This window comes from Stegodyphus dumicola, chromosome 6 (genome assembly GCF_044657685.1).
Source record: "Stegodyphus dumicola isolate Sdum_Otavi_A_Nest chromosome 6, ASM4465768v1".
NCBI lineage: Eukaryota > Metazoa > Arthropoda > Arachnida > Araneae > Eresidae > Stegodyphus > Stegodyphus dumicola.
In genome coordinates this window covers 50772187-50793468 of record NC_140773.1, presented here as the reverse complement: position 1 = coordinate 50793468, position 21282 = coordinate 50772187, and the positions used below count along the sequence as shown (strand labels likewise).

Genomic DNA, 21282 nt, shown 5'->3' with positions numbered 1-21282 from the left:
TGCAACTAGATAATTAAAATATTTTACTGCATATTTAATTTTAAATAATGCGTAATATTTGATCGGACTTTATTAGCAGATTAGAACGATCCTTTAACAAGCTGTCTCCCCCTCTCAGTCGATCACGGTAATGAAAGATGATTATTTAAATAACAGTGAATTGGAAATGATGAATTACAAGTGTTGTGTGCTGTAAAGTGTCTGTGTTGCATTAATAATCAGATTTTTATTTTATTCGGTACATCTGCCTCATTTTTAACTCAACCAACTTTATGAGTATGTACATTTATATAATATTTAATAGGAAGTTGACAGCCTCAGTTAGAACAGTTAATAATCGGTAGCTTTTAACTAACACAGAGTTGTACGAAGGTTGGTGTGTTGGTGTTGGTGTATTTAATTATGGCAAAGCACACGAGGGCTATCTGCCTAAAGGGAGGGATGCCTTTCGTGGAGGACTTTCTAAGGGAAACTGGCTCGTATACACGTTACACATGGGGAAAACCACGAAAACGCCCATGCAGCCAGCCCGTTCGCGGGATTCGAACCTCAGACCGAACTACCAGTGTTCAGCGTCTTTACCGCTCGGCCGCTGGTGGGCGCAGTTGTACGAAGGAAGCTCTACTCGTGACACTTAAAGTATTCTAGCACATGTGCCGGAAAGAAGCTATCAACAGTGAGTGTGAAAGGTGCTGATAGAACCTTGAATGCGTTAATCAGCCTGCTTTATTAAACAGAAAAAAAGTAAGACAAACAAATAAAAGAAAAACAAACAAAAAGTAAGAGACAAAAACAGAAAAGAAACTTCGGCACATCTGCAGCTCCAATAAGCACACGAATTTACATACAGGTATTTATCGAAGAAAAAATGTGATATAAGAAAACACTAAAATGACGAATCTCTGTAAATTTGCCCTTTTTCTAGTTCTTTCTAGTTGTTAAAATAGATTGCACATGTTGTTGTGCTAACCAGAAAAATTCTTGGACGGATGTCTGTGGAATGTTCTTCTACGTAGATTCGATTTGCATCTGCAATGTATCAGTCGTAAATACAGTTGTGAAAATTCGGGACAATCTTCTAGCAATCATATCTCATACATGGCCAATAGAAGAAATGATATAAAAACTTGTGCAATCTTTCAGATTGCATTAATAATCAGATTTTTATTTTATTATACATCCTTATTTCAGATACATTTGGTAAAGATGATGATGATACATCCTTAAAAATGATGGTACATCCTTATTGCAGAGGATACATTTGATATTGCCAGTGACATAGACAGCAGCATATACTATTGCAATATACAGGTTGTTTATAAAGTCCCGGACCCATTTTGATGTTTAATAACTCATAAAATAATAAAGATAGATTGAAATTAATAACATAAATGGTTAGATAGACTAAAAAGGTTTCATGACCCTTGTCAATGAACTTCCACGTGTGCCCCCTTCGTCGCAAGGAGAATATCAAGTCGAAATTCAATTCCACGCCAGGTACCGGCAAGCATGTCGGCATTCACAGAGGCTATTGCGGTTGTAATTCTGGCTTTTAGATCATCGATGTTCGACACTCTCCTCCTATAAACGTTGTCCTTTACAAATCCCCAAAGGAAAAAGTCCATAACATTGCAATAGTTGCCAAAAACAAAAGAGAGAAAAATGCAATTAATAAGCAGACGATATTAGAAAAGTACAGATATTTAGACTGGAAAAGACTGGTATTTAGACTGGTACAGATTATCTGAAATTAACCACACGCGCAGATGATATTTACAAAAGTAAAGCTATTCAAACCTGAAAAGGAAAATATATAAGTTATTCCATCAATAAATGCCATAAGTTTGTTTATATCTTCATTATTTTGTGAGTTATTAAACATCAAAATGGGTCCGGAACTTTATAAACACCCTGTATTTCTAAGAAGATTCCAAAGGTTCCAAATGAAGGTAGAATTTATAATTCCAAGACATCATTGAGACACTACTGATTAGTCATAGTGCTTGTGTATTACAGAATACGAGAACATGACTAAAATGTGATAACATCCAAATGCTGACGCTCACGCCGGAGCTATGATGTTCTTCCATGCATCTTTCCAAATACCGTTCCGCATTATAACAGTGAATGATGATTCGCTGCCAAGTTTTCAAGCATCGTACCAAGTTTCAGCGTAAAAGAGCTATATGCTCATACAGGAATTCGGTTTACTCGCTCTTTGCTTCATAGAAACTGTTGACATTTGTGATAGAAGGTTAAATTGAGTAACAGTAACGAGCGCCGAACTATGGCCACTCCCTGCAACAATCATTGCAAACAGTGCTGGACTATCGTGCTTGATATTTTTCTGTCCTCCACTGCTGTGATAACACTAGCTTTGAATCCAATAACTTTTCGTCTTTCGAATTCCCTTAAATGTTAATGATGTTTTGTTTTCTGCCAATGCACGTTTTGTATACTCACAAACTAATTTAGTTGGGTGCTCTGATGAACTCTTCGAGACGTTTGCATTTTTTTGAATCAGTGGGATTTCTTTTAACCTTCATTGAGAGAGCATCCTATTATCAAATACAGCTGAGCTTGTAGTCACTTGCTTTTTGAGTCATAAGCAACCCATCTGACCGAATCTCGTATCGATGTGACAACTCTTTCTTGGTGCTACTGTTTCACAGAGCAATGCATAATAGGGAGATGTTAAAGGTAATTAAGAAAATACTACTTTTCTGGTACTAGAATGGAATCTTAAAAAAATTTGGCTACGAATGTTTTGAGCCATATTATTGTCATATGCTGCTAATTTTGTTATTTTGACCTTTTTAAAGTTTTCAAAACGATTCCGCTGTTATGCTATAATATTTGCTTCCAAGGAAAGGAAAAATAACCTTATCTATAATAACAGTAGCAAAAGATCATCGTAAGTAAATTATAAATCCGTTCATTTGTTCTCTTAAAGTGAAATACAAAAATATGGCTGAGAATAGATGTTGAGCACAATCATTCATCTCTTAATGCGCCTTTCAAATGAATACCATTTAATTAACTGTAAGCTGTTTTCTTATTTGATACGAAATAAGCTTCATTTAATGGGATCTTCCAACATTTCAAATTTTTCGTTATAATTCGTTCCGTTATGGCGACGTAAATTGTATTCTTTTGAAATTTATATTCCTTTATTATAAATAAAACATACAGTTTTATTGGGCATAATATCACAAAAGTACACAATTTCAGTTTATCTTGATAAATGCTTCCATCTTTTGTTGCTTTTCTCTTACCCTTGTTAAAGACATGGCTTCCAGTTCAATCTACTAATTAAAATCATAATTATAATTTTATTTACAGCTTTAATGCAATAAGATGAATTTCATATGAAAGCAAGACCCAAACATTTCACCCAATTTGAAATGACTGGCATTGATGTAACGTGGATCTTACGACAAGCATAAATAAAGGTTTTATAGGTTGTATGTTAGTCTCCATCATCTTAGCAATATGAATTGCGTTACTTGTACATATAAAGTTACCAGCTAGTGACTGACTCAAAATCGTACCAAAATAGAAAGTTACAGTACCAGCTCATTACGAAAAAAAAAATAAACGCACACACCAGAATATAAATGTTCTGCCAATTGTCGGTTTGAAGAATAAATTTATTGATTGTACTGACTCCCACCTTAGCCCAGTCATGCAGTTTGGCATGCAAGCATACAAAATCTATAACTTTTTTCATTTAAATAACATCGTAAATCTATTCTTTCTGTTTCTTTCAACAGCAATCGCGCATATAAATACAATCTATATGTCTCTAATATTATTTATATTTATATTTTAAACTATTACTTCTTGAGATGCTATGATTTAGTATCATTTTTTTTTTCTTGGCTTCTTTTGCAGGTCTCTCAAAACACTTGTTATATGCGTTATATATATACTTTTACCTATGTGCCAGGGCTAGCTTCGAACTTAATTGAAATGTATTGATTGCTGAAATGTTTCCTGATGCTTTTCTGTATCCTTAATAAACTCTACATTGCAATCAACTGCACAATGAATTTATGTTATATAAGCAGTGTATTAAAGCAAAACCATAACTGAAACATATTGGGGTCCGCATCAAATTGCTTCGGGGGCCGCTAGTTTGAGACCACTGATTTACAGAATTCGTCAGAGAAAATCTAATGTGACGAATTTATTGAGATTATTATTATCTTCATAATGCGAAATGAATCTGCAGCAGTTCTGAAAATATTTTACACTGCTTTAAAGTTGAAGTTCTGTTATCTTCCTTTCTTTCGTTCTAACGAAAAAAGGAAGTATATCCGAATATAGAGAATTTTTTGTCACAACATTTATGCAAAACTTTTTTATGAAATAAAAGCATTTAAAACTTACTGTTTTTTATTTTAATTTTAACATGCCGTTAAAAGCAAAATTTAAGTATAAATGGAGAAATGAGAAGTAATTGAACAAATTACAATATTTTTACATGCGGTTATTACGTTCAAATAAACGCTATGATACTTATTTTGCATTTTCATATGAATTAATTAAACATATCAGAAAAGAATTTGCTATATTTGCTATCATACTGTTTTCTGTATGGTACTTTATCATGAAATCTCTAAAAAAGGCAAGGACTGTATTCTATTTAACTTCGGAAGAGTTTATTCCTACAAAGTTACCATACGGAAAATGGACCCGTACAAGTATACTAAACAACATCAGGCTGTATTGTTTAGTATATTTGTTTATTGTGAAACCTCTGATTTAATTACATGATATCTTTTATTAATGCTCTGATATTTCTGGGTAGCTTGAATAGAGTTTCAGTAAATAAACACGAGCAACTTTTATGTTATTGCTTCAATAATGATCATTTGTGATTGTTTCTAGAAAATTTTGTCAATAGAAATAATTCAGTTTGTTTTAAAATACATATATTTACGTGCATAAATACAGCAGGAAATTTGGAATATATTAATAGATTTACGCAATAAAAACTTTAAAATATAAATCTCTGCTTAGAAAGGTTTCAGATATTTGTTATTGCATTTATTTTTCTGTTAATAATTTTGTCTTATGAGTTTAACTATAAAATTTTAGTGAACTCTAAGGTTGCTATTAATCTTAGGTGAAGTTACAGATTAATAGCAACCTTAGAGAGTCCTATAGACTTTACTAAACAAGTTAGCGAGTTATTGCTACGTCTGTAATATTATGATAAAATCTTGAGAAGGTTTAAATATTTTTTTATTGAATCCTGAACTTAAAATATAAAAGGCACGACTTGCGCTACAGACTAACGGGAACTTGTGGTGATGTAAATTGAGCAATAGCAATCAATTCATTTGAAAAGTGGGTAATGTAGTCTAAGACTACGCATTCAATGAAATAAGCTATAAGCTGTCTGAATTAATTTACCGGCGCGTAAGCTTAAAGTATCGGCTAGCGAGAGAATGCAAAAGCCGAAATAATCACTTTTCAGCTAGAGATGGCAAAGAGTTCTAATAGCGCGACGCGTTTGCCAGAAACTCTCGTTCTAAAATTCAAAGCGCATATAAACTTACAATATTAAATAGTATGAACTGAGTGCTAATTTGAATTCCATTCCTGATGTTATATATTTGAAAAAGAAAGGAGAATAATTTTTATGCTACTATTAAGATTCCAGGGGAACAATTTCGTAAAAGATTTCCAACAAATTAAAAAATTTTATATTCATTTTTCAGGTAGTCTGCAGTGCTAAATATTGGATCTATGGCATATTTAGCATTTAAAAACATTTTTAAAAACATTGTTCTATATTTCAGAAAATTCTGTATACATGAGAAAGGTGACTGACATTTTCAAATAATACGGTATCTGCATCCGAATTCGAAGTGGATTATCTCATGTTTGCCAATAGTGGTTAATATTGCAGTGAAAGGCAACGTTGAAATATTCTATACATCTACCAATAGTCTTCTGAACTTGAATGTCCATGTTTAATAATTTGAATAGAATTCATAGATGACATGTAAATGGCCTTTATTTATTCATCAGGTACGTATATATAGTTTTAGCAGAAGTAATAATCTCCCTAATTGTCATTACTGTCTTCAACATATAGAGTCTGGTCTTCTTAAGCAGCATAAAATTAGATCGGAACTCAAAAAGACAATTGGTAAATTTTTAGTATGTCTTGCACCACAGAGGCAAGGAAAGGGCTTAGTTTAGTATCCTTTATTTAACATAAAGAAAGTTAAATAGTCGGCACCAACCCGTGCTTATAGAATCCTATAGCTTTGGCTTAAATCAATAATGGATGAACTAAAACTAATGAAATTAAGTATAGCTTAAAGATTTTACAGTGTAACTAGCGTCCAGGCTGGCTCTGACCGAAATCGGTGTAAACAAGCCTAATAGTAAGAATAACTCAGTACCACAGGATACTGATCGAGAGAATCAAAGTTAACAAGGTAGCCTTCAAGCAGACAAAACAAGCTCTGATTTTACTCTTCAAAACCTTCCTTTAAATAGTCTGTACTTTCTATCTCATTTGAATACCATGCGAGATAGAAATTTACATTCCAGCAGAGAAATAGAAACGAGACTGATAGAAAAGTATATAAACATAAAATAACGTGTTAGAAATTTAAATGATACTGTACAAACACTTTCCTCAGTTGAAATTCTTAAGAAAATTCAGAATTTAATCTATTTTATGTGTTAAATTACAGAGCAATATAGCTGGGTTTTTTCCAGAATATTAGTTTCAAAACACACAGATAACCTGGTTCTGCTGCTAGTTCCACAACTGCATTTCCAGAAATAAAGGGCGTACGATTATTCCTGGCAATGTAATCAGATGGTGATAATGTTTCTAATCTATCAGTTTTTCCTCTATATTCCTTCTTATTTTATCAACATGTCCAAATCAATATTCGTGTGATATCTTTTCATATGCTTCAGTTCTTCCTTTGCTTTGTTTTAGTTTTCACTAATTCTGACTTTTCTTGTTAATTAATCAAGGCAAAGAAATCGAAAGCTAGCTTCTAACAACTAGTGCTTTGCGGGATTTTTTTAGGGAAAAAGTTGCGATATGTACGGAAAATATGTACGGAAAATGAAGATACAAATTTACCCTTCATTGAACCTTAAACTGATCATTTTATTTCTTCTGCGAAGTATGTAAAAATACCAATGTACAAACACACCGTAAAAGCATTTTTAAGCTAGAACGCTGGATGCAAGCTTAAAAAAGCTAGTTATAATATTGATTTTAATCATAAAAATTTAGAATTTTAAAAAAATTTAGAAAAATGTCGATACTTTTCTGTGAGCATAATGAAAAAAAATAAAACAATTCGTATTAGAGGAACGAAATGCATGCACCTCTTACAGAGCCGACGAGCATCCCTCCCAAAGAACAGCACTGAAGGAGAATCCAAAGCATTTCTACCAACATCTCAGCACCTGCAAATGAAAATGACAAAGAACCCTTTTTAACATAATAAAAAAAATTCCACTATAATGCAAATTTTTAAAGATTAAAAAGATGAAAGATCAGGCATGCAAAGATGAACTTTCCTCCAGTAGAACGGAAGACCTGAATTAAAATATGCTCAAGTGATAGCTCTGTTTATTCTTATTTTTACATGTACAATAGTAAAGATGAGTTACTTAGATGAATTCAATAATTAGAACATAATATAAAAGAAAACGGAAAATAAAAAGAGTGTAATATTGCTTTGAAATATTAAGAATGAAAAATTAAATTAACGAAAAATATTAAATTACTTCTATATCATGTGTTTGCACATCTTCCTTTGTTATATGAGGTATTCAGAATGGTTGATTACATGTTGGTTCCTGGCATATCTATCTAAGACTTTCAAATTCAAATTTTCTTCGCAAGAGGTGCAAATTCTTACAAAACATGTGTCGACACTTCAAGTGATGAGAGGTTTTTAAAAAATAAAATCTAATTTAATACAAGTAGTATCCACATACAGAAAGTTTCCATTTTTTTTTTTTTTTTTTTTTTTTTTTTTTTTTTTTTTTTTTTCCAAATATTCGTGCTTTAAAGAATTAAAGCATTCTGTAACTTTATGCACAAAACTCAAAAACATACTCTGCGTTTCTTCTAAAAAACGCTGGACTAACACAGTTGCAATTGTTTATCCAATATATAACCATTCATCTTAAAAATGTGTAGCGTTTGTTTCATAAACCATATTTAAATTTTTTCTCACAATTCTTGAAATTAAACGAAGCGACTTTAATTCTAACCATCAAACACTAAATACAACAGCCAAACACTAAAAAAGGACCTAACTCAGAAAACTTCTTCTGGGATATCTCCGCATAATCTTCCAGGAAACGTATGTATCATATAGTTTGTAATTTTTTTAAAGTATTTGTAGAGACACTAGGAATTTTTTGAAAGCAGGCAAGATAGAAAATTAGCAATGGCTTTGCCGGGAATCGAACCACGGACCTCTGGAATGCCGACCCAGTGTACAGACCACAACACCACGAAGGCAGGCTAGGAAGGCGGGAGAAATACTTTATATACTCTCCCTTTTAAAGGGCGATTGGGGTTTCTAGGGGACCCTATCACCAAATCCTGGGTGTGGAGAATCATCATCCAACACCCTTTTAGTTCGTGCGCCCCTGCAGAGACATTAGGTATTTTTGGGAGCAGGTAAAATGAAAAATAAGCAACGCCTTCGCCGGGAATCGAACCACGGAGCTCTGGAATACCGGCCCAGTGTGCAGACCACCACACCACGAAGTCACGCTAGGAAGGCGGGAGAAATACCTTATATATTAAACAAACTGAGATTTTACTTAAGCGAGAATATTATAAAAAAATATATTTCTTATTTATTGTTTATTAACATTTTCAGACATATTTTTCTTTATTTTTGCATTTTAAGTAATAAATGTTCTGTGCCTCCAACCCCCTTTTTTCTTCTATACCTTAGTTTAAGAAACTATGTGATTGAAAATATGCGTTTAGCATCAAAATTTAAAGCCATAAAAGAGCGCATACTCTCTTCTTATATATTGCATCTTACCTTTGCTTGCTTGTTTGTTGATGGCAAAACATGCAAAAGCTATTTGTCTAGCAGGAGAAATGCTTTCGCAAGAGATTTTCAATCGAAAAATCAAATCAATGATCAACACTCTCATCTACTTGGCTACTAATGGCGCAGGCAATACAGATTGACTTATTTGATTGACTAGGAGCTAAAGCATTGCTAAAAACAGGAAGCATTTAAATTTGATCTGATTTGAAGCCCTAGCTCCGATCCGCCTAGCCAAATCAATGTTTAGCTGTACTGTCGTAATATGCAAGATAAATGCAAATAAACAATACGTTTAAAATTCATCCCATATTTAATTCGGAATAAACATGCAAAATTTAAAAAAATCAAAAACTAAAAAATCGAGGGGGGGGAACTGCTTTTCGCTTTGCATTTATTCTTTTTTGTATGCTTAGTAATGTATAGTTATAAAGTGACAATATAGCTATAATAATGATAGTTGTCCTGTGATCAGCCCTTGCAACAATAAGCAAAGGCCAGTTAGCCTCTGAAAATTGTAAATGACGCATTACATCAAAGAAAATTCTTCCAAACGGCTAGTCACATTTGTTGTAAAATTGCTCTTTTAACTTAAACAAAAGGGAGGAAAATTAAAAGAAAAGGTGCTGCCATGTATCCAGAAATATCATGAATCTCTCAAAAAAACTCAAGTTATTAAAACGTTTGGTTTTAATTTTAAAACCTAGTACAATTTCCTATCTGAAATGCGGTAAATCTTGCTCATGCCTGTTAACCAAATATGAAATAAAGCTTTCCATTATGAATGCTTTTTTTTAATATCGGTCGCTCTAAGCTCATCTAACAGCACTTGCTAAAAGAAAGAGTAGATAGTCAAAGTCCTAAATTCTATTTGCAATAATCACTTCAGCCCCAGTAAGAACTAACATTTCCATTTAATTAACGTTCAAAATTGGCACAGCCAGGTTGTCACCCACAACTGTTTAACACCTAAATTATGAGGGTGTCATTCATCGCTGCATTGTACAACACGCAGTTTTTTTACATCTTACAACTGTAAATAATAGTTGCCAACATATTTTCATCACTACGTGACTACCAATTCGTGACACCTTGAAATTGGCTCATGCGTTGATGTCGCGAGCAGTTTTACTAAATGAATTTGTAGAATTCTGCTGTATCTACGAGAAGTTTTGTTAATGTCCTTCCTAGTAGTCCAGAAGCGAGTTATCGCGTTAGTCTGAAACAAATAACCAAGATGGTTAAAGTAATCATTTTTATTTTATTCTTAAATGAAAAGAAAGGCACTGCTTATGCAACAGACAAACCTCTGCTACCTGCGGGTGTTTAACTTATTATATTAGTAAAATCAAATCCCATATGTTTATCCATTTAACATAACAATCCAAAATTTTCCGTGCAGAATTTTCGGTTCGAAGTTAGGTTAGGTTCTCAAGAACTAGTCAAATATCATTCCGCTGTTTCAAATCATACCGCTGTTGTTCGAATATCATACTGCTTTATAATGCAAGCCTTAGGTCTCGAGATAGCTACGAACCCTTAAATAAACAGAAAGGCGCTGCTTTTGCGACAGACAAAGCTCAGCTACCTCTGAGTATTTAACCTAACATAAGGTTATGTTAGGTAAAGTTCTATCATTTACCCTAAGTATAGGTAAAGACCCCTTAAACTAGTTATCCAGATTAACAATGTCTTTCTGGGGCCGACGGTGCCGTTCTGGTATCGAGTGCTATTTTTGGCTAGTGCAACTGACATCTTAAACCCTGCCATCGCTGGCGATGTTATAGGTTGTTCCGTCTTATGTCCGGACTTGGGCTGGTGAGCTATTTAATTGCGTACGACTTGATTGCCTGTTCATCACATCTGGCCATCCGTTGCTTGAAAATGCAACCTATAATATACTTAGTTCTTCTTTAATTTGTAATAGCATTTATGCTAAAGTTAAGCTTTGAATCAGCCAGTTATGTATTTTAACAGATGGAGCTATTAATACGAGATTTTTAGTTTGCTCAGTAGGTTGTACTACACACTTTAGCAATTGCTGAAATATTTTAGAACATTTATGATTTACTCATATTGTTTTGTTGACTTGCTTTTGTATTTAGGTGCTTCATGCTATTTGAATGGAGACTGCACGTGATTTGAAGTGTTTTGATTATTTGCTGTGACCACTTTCAGCTAAAATTTCAAACAATAATTATTTGGAGTTTTCCTTTCCATATTGGTTTGAGTGGGATCATTCTGTGTTAAACAGCTTCCCTTGACGCCAGGATACCCGTTTTTTTTTGGGGGGGGAGGGTATGCGCTTCCTTACCTGACTGTTATTGATTGCGCATCTGAGGTACGGATTCAAATCTTGTTCTAATCTTGGTTTTCTCAGGTGCAGACTTGTTATTATGGTGCATGTGAATACGTAATGCTCTGAACCGCCCCTCTCCTCACATACCCACAGATCTTAACATAAGGTAAACAGGTAAAAGTCCATGGGGCACCAGGCACTTCACTACAGAATCGAACAGATATTGCCCCAATACACTAAACAGCAAGAATAGGCAAAACTTGAACTGACTATATGCTATTTCTAAGTAATACTGGAATTATACATCGGAGTTGTTACATTTAAACATAAGAAGGAAATAACATAAAATTACATATAAAGTTATATACATACAAAGTTACATAAATAATGCAAACTGTTTAGTATATTCATTAAAATATTGGAGTAAGTGAAAACAGTAAAGTTAATATTTTGGAGATCATTGCACCGAAAATTTTGCATTTTTATGTTAAATGGATAAACATGTGATTTGATTTTACTAATATACTGGACATCTGATTCTTGTTATGTAGGGGGGCCCACCAGCGGCCGAGCGGTAAAGTCGCTGAACACTGGTAGTTCGGTCCGAGGTTCGAATCCCCCGAACGGGCTGGCTGCATGGGCGTTTTAGTGGTTTTCCCCATGTGTAATGTGTATACGAGCCAGTTTCCCTTAGAAAGTCCTCCACGAAGGCATCCCTCCCCTTAGGCAGACAGCCCTCGAGGCTTTGCCATAATCACACACACACACACACACACTTGTTATGTAGGGATGTCAGTACGTAAAACTGTACTGAGCTCAGATCTTTCAGTTCGAAGTTCATGGTTTCGGCTCAGTAGGTTCGGTGTTTTGGAGCATTATGAAAATTGTTAATGTTAACATAAGATAAAATTAACATATCTTAACATAAGATAAAATTAAATTTAAAATGTAGTTAAACGTAGTCTGGTGACTAAACACACAAAAGACTACTTAAGCTGGCCAAAGATAATTTTAAACGTCGGCTATCAAAATGTTAAAGCCGGAAGCAAACTTAAAGCAGAGCTGATGATAGTAAATAACAGCAAGTGGAGGTTGTCAGAAGCTCTAAATATTCAAGCCCTCGGCTTAAATACGCAATAACTTTTCGCATTCTGGTGAGGATTACGAAGCGAAGTAGTTATAGTAAAGGTTCAGCTTATAAAAACTGTTTATCTAACATAAAATCTTACAAAATTAAAATTTCTAACTCAACTAGGAGAATGCCCCGATCTGGATAAATTTTAATTTTCCATTAGTGTGGCTTATGTTAACTCGGGACTTGTTCTCTAATTGCCTATGTTGTCACTATTTTATGTCTCTAAGTTATCTATTTTATTACAGGGAATATATAAAGTTTAACTGTTTCTCTTTTATTAAGGAACCTGGATAATGCTTTGATTGAATTAAATTGTTTTTGAATCATTTGAGCATAATGCTACTTTATTTTTATATTAAACTAGATTTTACTGAACTGAATGCATATTCAGACCGCTAAATTTGTATCTTTTTTCTTTAGTGCTCATGTTTAAATTTTTAATACTTTAATTACTTTCATTGCAGACTTTTATTCTCTTATTTTATTTGCATTATGGTCACGTTTAAAATATATTCTGTATAATGATTAGGTGAGGCTTTTGTGATACCGAAGAGCCAGGTTCGAATGTCGGAGAAAGCATGACTGTTATTGCCCCTTCCTTCACAGAAGGTAACGATGACCCACCTGTTAGGTGCTTCCACAATAGATTGGCCACCATTTTCGACCTTAGTAGCGGCCAAGCCTAAGTCAGTTAAATGACTGCCATTGGAGGGGGGGAGAATTTATTCTATATCGTAAACACAACACATGTACATATATGTTTACTGGGTATTTTTAAGAGTTTCAACGACTAAATGTTTCTTGAATCATTGGTCGTAAACTAATAGTCTCAGTGTAAGAAATAAACCAAATAAGGTAGGACTTTCAGACTATGACAGTTGTTAAGTGATGAGTTTTACAAGAAATATATGAAACTCAAATTTCTATACCAGTCGAACAAAAGAACGATCAATTCTTAAGCAATCAAAATTATTTGACGAGTCATTAATTAGTATTGGAGAGAAATATATACAAGAAAGTTTAAATTTTCAAATGCGGATGTTTGAAAGGCACCTCTAATTTTAAAAAGATACAAATTTAGAAGCACTGGTTTTAAATTATTATTCGTAGAAATTCTCAAATTTGAAATTTTGTGCTGAAAGAAATTTAATTTTATGTATCTCGGAAAATCGATACATTTCCATCAGATAAAATGATTCAAATGATATAATTTTTATTTTTTTAAGATTGATATTTTCAAATAACGGACTGTTTCCTTTTCTAAAATATTTCAATTGCCTAAGGAACAACATACTAACTGGAAATTTCTTCTGAAAGATCCCATAATAAAATTTTAAATTTTATATACTTTTATATTTTATCCTCTAATTAAAATAGTTTATTTTAATCCTCAGATTAAAAGTCTTCTCTAGTTGACTATTTACGATGAAATTTTTCATAAGAAATCTATGATTAAGCGCTTAAGAGACATTTACTGAGCTATCGTTTCTAAGCACCCTTCTATATGTATGTTATTTTTCCCTTTGTAAAATATCCTTTTGTACACCGTATATCTGTAGTATGCTAATTTGGGGTTATAAGGCAAAAAATTCATCATTAATTTCTTTTGGTTCTAAAGAATATTAATAAGCGATATACGTAATGTACAGTAAAGAAAATGCGCTTCTTTCAAGCCTTTTTATTGTCAGACTGCAACTGTTTGAATGAAAGAGGCCCTAATATGATGAAATATAAGTAAACTCCCTTATTACAGGGAACAGTCAATGATTTAGAAAGGTTTCTTTATCGCCAGGTTATTAACAAAGATACACATGAATATAGATAAATACAGGAACCATAAGTGTACATAGATATTCAGATACCAAAACTAATTTCATTTTAGTAGACAATAGTAATAGCACTCCTAATTTATAGTGCACATCCTTTCATAAGCGAACTGAAGCCTTCTAAGGAACATTAATTGAGTTCACCAGAAAAATTTAGTGTTATGACGAAAATTTTTCATTTAATTACAAAATAATATATCAAATTTCCAAAACAAGGAACGTAATTAGTTTCCACTTTCAGAATCTGCAAAGAAGATATAATATAGCCTCAATACAGATAGCAAAATGTAATAAATTAAAGGAAAGTAATAAAATAAAAATATGATAGAACAAACGAGTACAAAATTGTTTGTGGGAAAGGGAAACAGAGTTTCTTAAGCCGAAAGTTTCAAAACTAGAAATATTATAGGATATTATTAAGGAATATTATATATATATATAATATTAAGGAAAGCTGTTCGCTCAGTCACGCAGAGAACGATATCATTTTTCTTTCTCGAAATTCCATTTGGTTTCTGATGCATTGCAACTGACAGCACATTCCCCTTAAATCATTCCACTTGGCTAAGGACAAGGAAAGTATCAGGATCGGATGAGGTGAGCATCGTATCCTTCACGGGCGTTGCCAACTTCAAAAACACTTTATCATTCACCGACAGAGTGACACCTGAGGCAAGATTTTCCAGCTCCGACGGGAAAATACTCTAGAAAGTCACCTCCCCTCTTTTCGAATACCTGCAATCTATGTCATCGACGAAAGCGATGCTCCATGGATCGAATAAAAACCGACCTGTCACAGCAGGACGGCTAAAAGGAGGGTGAAAAATTAGACACCTTATTTCGCAAACAAGCATCCGTCATCTTCCTCCTCACTCACAGCATCTCTAACCCCCGACCCCTCCTCCAGTTGCAAAGCTGCTTCCTAAGAAGGTAAAAATAGCAAGAAGTTCGATTACCTTTTTATGAAACATAATATATTATTTACAAAGTATGTATAAATCTTTACATGAATCACATTAACTTCTTTAAGCTTTCTCTCTCTATTCTCTCTCAAAATTGGAACATTTTACATTCTTTGCGGCATAAAGAACGGCTTGTAAAGAGCCATTGCGGCTTTGTAAATAGCGGCATAGTGCCCTTTACAACTTTCTCCGAAATACCCTTCATCTATACTCTTATAAAAGAATACTACTATTCTGCTGTATCTAGAAGCTTATTTCAATACCCCTGCCGGAGCTGGAAATGGTAGGTAACGGCAAGAGGCGGCTACCAGAAGCTCTAATCTAAACATTCAAAATACTCAGCTGAAATACACAAAATAATTAATTGGCATTCTGGTGAGAAATGTGGAAGGAAGAAGTCATAGTAAAAGTTTAAATCATAATAATTGATTAATTAACGTAAAATACCTTACAGAATATATACAAGTTTACGTCGCAACAATCAAAGAATAATCATTTAACATTGTTTTCACTATTAAGAAATCATTAATATCTTTTGTATAATAATAAACTAATAGATAGCATTGATATCGATATTAATAAAGTTGAACTAATAGTCACTAAGTAATTTCTGATACAATGAAATAATTAAATTATTACTAAATTGAAATACACGTAATAAACTAGCTATCATTATTAAAAATGAAAACACAAAAATCTGATATCAGTAAAATAGGAAATTACAATAAATGTATACAACTTCATTGAAAAGTCAATAAAGTTCAGATTAAATTTGAAAAGGATATAAACGTTTGATAAATCTTATAAATTGTCCTTTAGGTGTACGAAAGATCTAAGCTCATTTACATCCATCTCTACCTGATAGAAGAATCTCTCTCTTTTTTTTTTTTTTAAGATTACTTGGACCTAAAATTCATTAAATATGCATAAATTTCCATGAAAGGTTTCTAAAGTAATACGGAGTAATTAAGCGTTGTAATTAGTTTTGATTTCATAAAAACTGCGGAGATGTTTCGATTTTAAGTGGATTTTTGATTCATAACTAATAACAGCTTCGTTGCATTCCATAAAATATTTTACTTTCGATTCTAATTCTTGCATAGTGCTTTGCATATTTATAACTTCATCACATTTTAATAAACTAGATTATCTCTCTATTAATACACCAAGCAATTCTTTCGAAAACTCTACATTCCAATTTCATTTTGCAATAAGTCGTCAAGACTTTGCTTTATTATTTTTGTAACACTGAATCGAATCGAAGGTTCAACTGTTTTTTCAAGACTCATTTTAAATATTGTGGTAAATATAGTACGCAGATGGAAATTATGTCATTCGACTTGTTTGAAGTCGAATCTAAAATAAAATCCAAGGTTTTTTACGACGTATATGACTTCATAAATTTCTATAAAGTTTGCCACTGGATTGTACTACAAAACGATGTAAATATGTTTCATAATTTCATTAGGCATCGGTAATTCTTGTTGTTGACTACATAAATGAATAATCTACTTTATCTTTTATAATTTTTTATGAAACATAATACATTATTAACAAAATTTGTAAAATTTTTACATGATTCGTATTCATTTCTTTAAACTTTCTCTTTCTACATTTCTCTCAGACCATATCCTACTTAATATCAACCAAAACTGAAACTTTTCAGATTCTTTACAAAAAAAGGGGTGTCGCACCGTCTACAACATTTCTTATAGTCCTTAGAAATGTCAAGGTAAGTCTTTCGTAAATTTTCCGATTGTCAAGTTCAATTAAAAAGTATGAAAATATTTTAGTTTCTAAACATTTACACGACGCTAACATTCTTGTATTGAGTGGATATTTTACCCTGTGCTGTAAATCCTGTATTGTCAGCCATTATGTTTCAAAATGTAAAGTTATAAAAGTTTTAGATTTTACAGAGTGTCTAATTTATGATCCATATTGCATCGAACGAGTAGTCAATTTTTACACACCTAATCTTGGATCTAACTTTTAACTATCATTTGGATTTAACTTGGATTTCACTGGTCAAAATAAAATAGCATGGTATATTCATGTTCAAAACAATTTCGCGGTTCTTTGGATATTTCTTTCTTTCATATTTCTGTCTATATAAATTTCCGAATTTTAACCTATGTAATAGGGTTATTTGTTTCAGATTGCGAAAATGTCCTACATCAGGCCTCCAAAGAAAAATATTTTAATGCCACAATCTATAGAATAGAACTTTTTTACATTCGAAATGTATTCGACGCTCACTTTTTCCAATTTCTCAGCTTTTCTGCTGCTATGTCATGGAAACCAATTTTCAGAAGCCGGGCAGAGAAAATACAGAAGTGAACAACCCGAAGAAATAATTATGCACATATTGAACGTACTGAAATAGCAATATACTTGTTCAACTTATAATATTTCATTTAGTACTAACCAGTTTTTTTATTAAGACACAATAACATGCAGAGCAAATACTAATTCAGAAGTAAAACAACAAAAATCAGCGTTATATTTTCAAATTTTCACAGGACTAGTTTCGATGGTTTTACCGAACCACCATCCTCAGCTGCAAAAGCGCAAATGAACGAGATAGGATATAATGATCAGATAAGATAAGAAAGCCTGGACAGAAACTAAGCTAGTGGCGCCATCTGTTGATGAAACCAGAACTAAAACATAATTTCTTTAAAGGCCGAAAGCAAAGATGGATTGGAATTAGAACAAAGATTATTTTGAATGTGAAATGCCTCTAGAAAATCCAGTTCTGTAATGGAAGATGTTTTTTGAATAATTTTGGCAGCAGAAAAATTGAAAGTGTGATTTTCGGACCAACAATGTTGGGCAACAGAAGACTTCTGTGTTCCCTTTTTTCTAACATATGCCTCACGTTCCTTGACGCGAAATTTTAAGGCTCTCTTAGTTTGGCCAATGTAAATTAAACCACACTGGCAAGAAATCCTATAAATACCCCAGGAATTCATATCCGGAATGGGGTCCTTGAGTATGGAACTCGGAATTTTATTGATGGGAGAACAAACGACCCGAAAGTTAAATTTCTGCAAAATATGTGCAACTTTATAGCTAATTGATGGAAAGAAGGGAATAGCAACATAATTTTTATAATCTCCTGAAACAAGAGTGTGCCTTTTAGTGTGTTGAGATGAGAATTTTTTAACTGCTTAATTAATAATGTTGGGTGAAAAGCCTCTGTCAATAGCTATTGCTTTTAAATAACTTAGTTCTTCGTCAAGGGATAGTTTGGAGGAGCAAACTTGAAGAGCACGGAAAACATAGGAATAAAATGAAGCTAACTTTTGTTTAGTCGGATGACATGATTTAAAGTGTGGTGGAAGGCAAATCGATGAAGGTTTACGGTCAACCGTAGTACTGAAGTTGGATGTGTTACGTGTGACCAGAATGTCGAGAAACGGAAAAGAATTGCAAGTCTCAAGTTCAAAAGTGAACTGAGTAGCAGTATCAATAGAATTCATTGTTGAAAGAACTTTAGTTAAATCATCTTTATTACCTTCAAACAGGGTAAAAGTATCGTCTACGTAGCGGAACCATAGCGGGAAGTTTAAAGTTTCAAACAATTTTGATTCATAATAATGCATGTAGATATCAGCCAGGATGGGACTGAGGGGTTTCCCATGGCTAATCCCTCAGTTTATTAGGTGTGTTACGCCAACTTTAAATCAGAACTAACTTGCGAGTTTCTCGATCTCTGATGCCGTTGGTTTAACTCACAATTACTTAGTTAAATGAAATTCACAACTTTTGATTTAAGCCATAAATGTTGGCTGCCTGTGAGCATGAGTAGAGCACTTCTGTTAAATTTTATTTGAGTTACATGAAAGGGTCCTTTACATACTTTTTAATTTTCTGTCCTACTTGCAAGACATAGTAATAATTTACTTAAGAAGTTTCGTACATTTGATGCTATCGAAGGAGGTGAATTTTCGTAAATTGACAACTTTCCATCATGTAACAAACGATAAAATCATCGCGCGCTGTTGCTAGGTTCCATACGAAATTTCTCAAGAGGAAAAATAATCTGTTATTTGAAGGATTCCATAATTTGTCCCACAGCTGTAGCAACTTTGGACTTACAATCTTAAAATAAACAGAGATAAAACCTTTACAAAGTAAACAGCTACTGTCACTCTGATGTAAATGAGCAACAAATATTACTTCAGTTAAGAACTTATAAGGTATTTTCTCCCTCTTTTCTGCACGCCTTTGTGGTGTAACGGTTAGCATACTCGGCGCGTATGCGATAGGTACAGGTTCGAGTCCCGACGACGGCATTGCACATTACTAACCTAATAACTCTACAAACTCTAATTTTAATTTTGCAAAGTATTCATTTTAATTTTGTAAAAATGCTACAATTTTAATTAAGCGCCTGTTCTTTTCCAAAGATACAAATTAAACTAATATAAAAGAAAAGAAGGCATTTTAAAACAACAATTGACTTCTGCAGATGAATCTTATGCATCTTGCAGGAGTATCGGTAACACTCTTTAGAATAACATTTTAGGAATAAGCTTATTATAGTTGAATTTTGAAAGCACAGCGTTTGTGTCTTATTTAATTAGCTAGCAATCTGATACAGTTTAAGAATTAGATAAAATAGCCTGTGAAGCCAAGAAGAAATTAGTAGATTCATACATAACTATAACTGTGATAGTCCCAGTGTGCTTTGTCGTAATTCAATACTTTATTTAACGTAAAAATATTTTATTATTTTTATGAAAATAAACATTATTCTGGGCTACAAATTATGAAGCGTTAATCAATAAAGTTCAGTATTAAAGGTCAGATGGAATTTTAATTAAATACATTTAAAGGAATTTTCATAAGAGAGATGCTATTTCTACATACAAACATTTATTTAGTACATATTAGTTCGTGCATGTTTTATAGTTAATTTAAAACTAAGTTTTGCATGATGAATTAGCAAGCTGAAGGAATAATATATTTTTGTGCATTACGGGAATTTTTAATTATGACTGACATTTAATTTATTTGGAGAAGGTCATTGGTTATAATATGATAATTGCAAATGCACACTACATTACATGAAAAAAAAAAAAAAAAAAAGATTAAGGAAACGATTTGAGTTTCGGTATAAATCGGAAAGATCTATTTGATTTTGATGATTAGTAGTTCAAGAATTCTTTCATATGTGACATAATCATATAGTATTTGGTAACGATATTGTAGCCTAAGTTTCAAAAGATTATGCGGTCATTTTCGTTTCAGTTCCTCTCGAGAAGTTATGTAAAATATCAATGGATTTTGGTTTCAAGGAAAATGTAATGTTAAAAGTATTTTTAAAAAAACTTAAATTTGGAAACAAAACACACCTAAACTTGCAAAGATTAACTTTCTAATTGCTTTCTTAAAAGCTAAGCGAAATGTGTAGTATCTGAAAACTGATCGTGAATAGTAAAATAAGAGTGTAAGAATTCATGAAAAAAGATATTGATTTATCTTCAATGTTTATCAAGAAGTAGAACTGCAAAGCAACCAACAAAATCCTTAGGTGCTACTTTTCTGATATCCCAATGAATGGAAAAGCAAATGTGTATCAGTTTGGAGGTTTAAAATTAGGCACAAATGTTTTCCTAAATTTTGAAACAATGAGTCTCAATATAATAAAGAAAAACAGATTATGGTTGGAAGCAATACTGCCGAAAGTCAAAAAATGAAAAATAAAATGTAATGCCGTTGAATTACAAAAGGACAAAAACGAAAGATTCCATAAAATTAAACATTAATAAAATGTTAATAGATTTGTATAAAGATATATGAAGTGCATGCACATAAAACGCACACTGTAGTTAAAAGCTTAGTATGTTTTACTTGTTCCACTTCAAGTGAAGTAAACAGGGGGGAAGCCTTCGTAAGCAGAACTAACAATAACACCGTTTCTCGGATGATTCTGCTTAAATCATCTTAGATATAATGTTCAAAGATCAAACGCCATAGG

The 21282-nt window shown here is 32.8% G+C and overlaps 1 protein-coding gene across 4 annotated transcripts in view; it reads right to left on the bottom strand.

Annotated features, from left to right (window-relative positions):
* The window catches only part of LOC118187928 (lactadherin-like), an 80985-nt gene that overhangs the window by 36404 nt on the left and 23299 nt on the right, over positions 1-21282 (bottom strand). For 3 of the 4 annotated variants that reach the window (XM_035358225.2, XM_035358224.2, XM_035358226.2), the window contains exon 2: positions 7375-7455. In XM_035358225.2, the coding sequence (XP_035214116.1) occupies positions 7375-7447 (73 nt within the window). In that variant the 5' untranslated portion in view covers positions 7448-7455. The remainder of the gene's footprint in view (positions 1-7374; positions 7456-21282) is intronic. The other variant, XM_035358228.2, reaches the window with a different exon arrangement.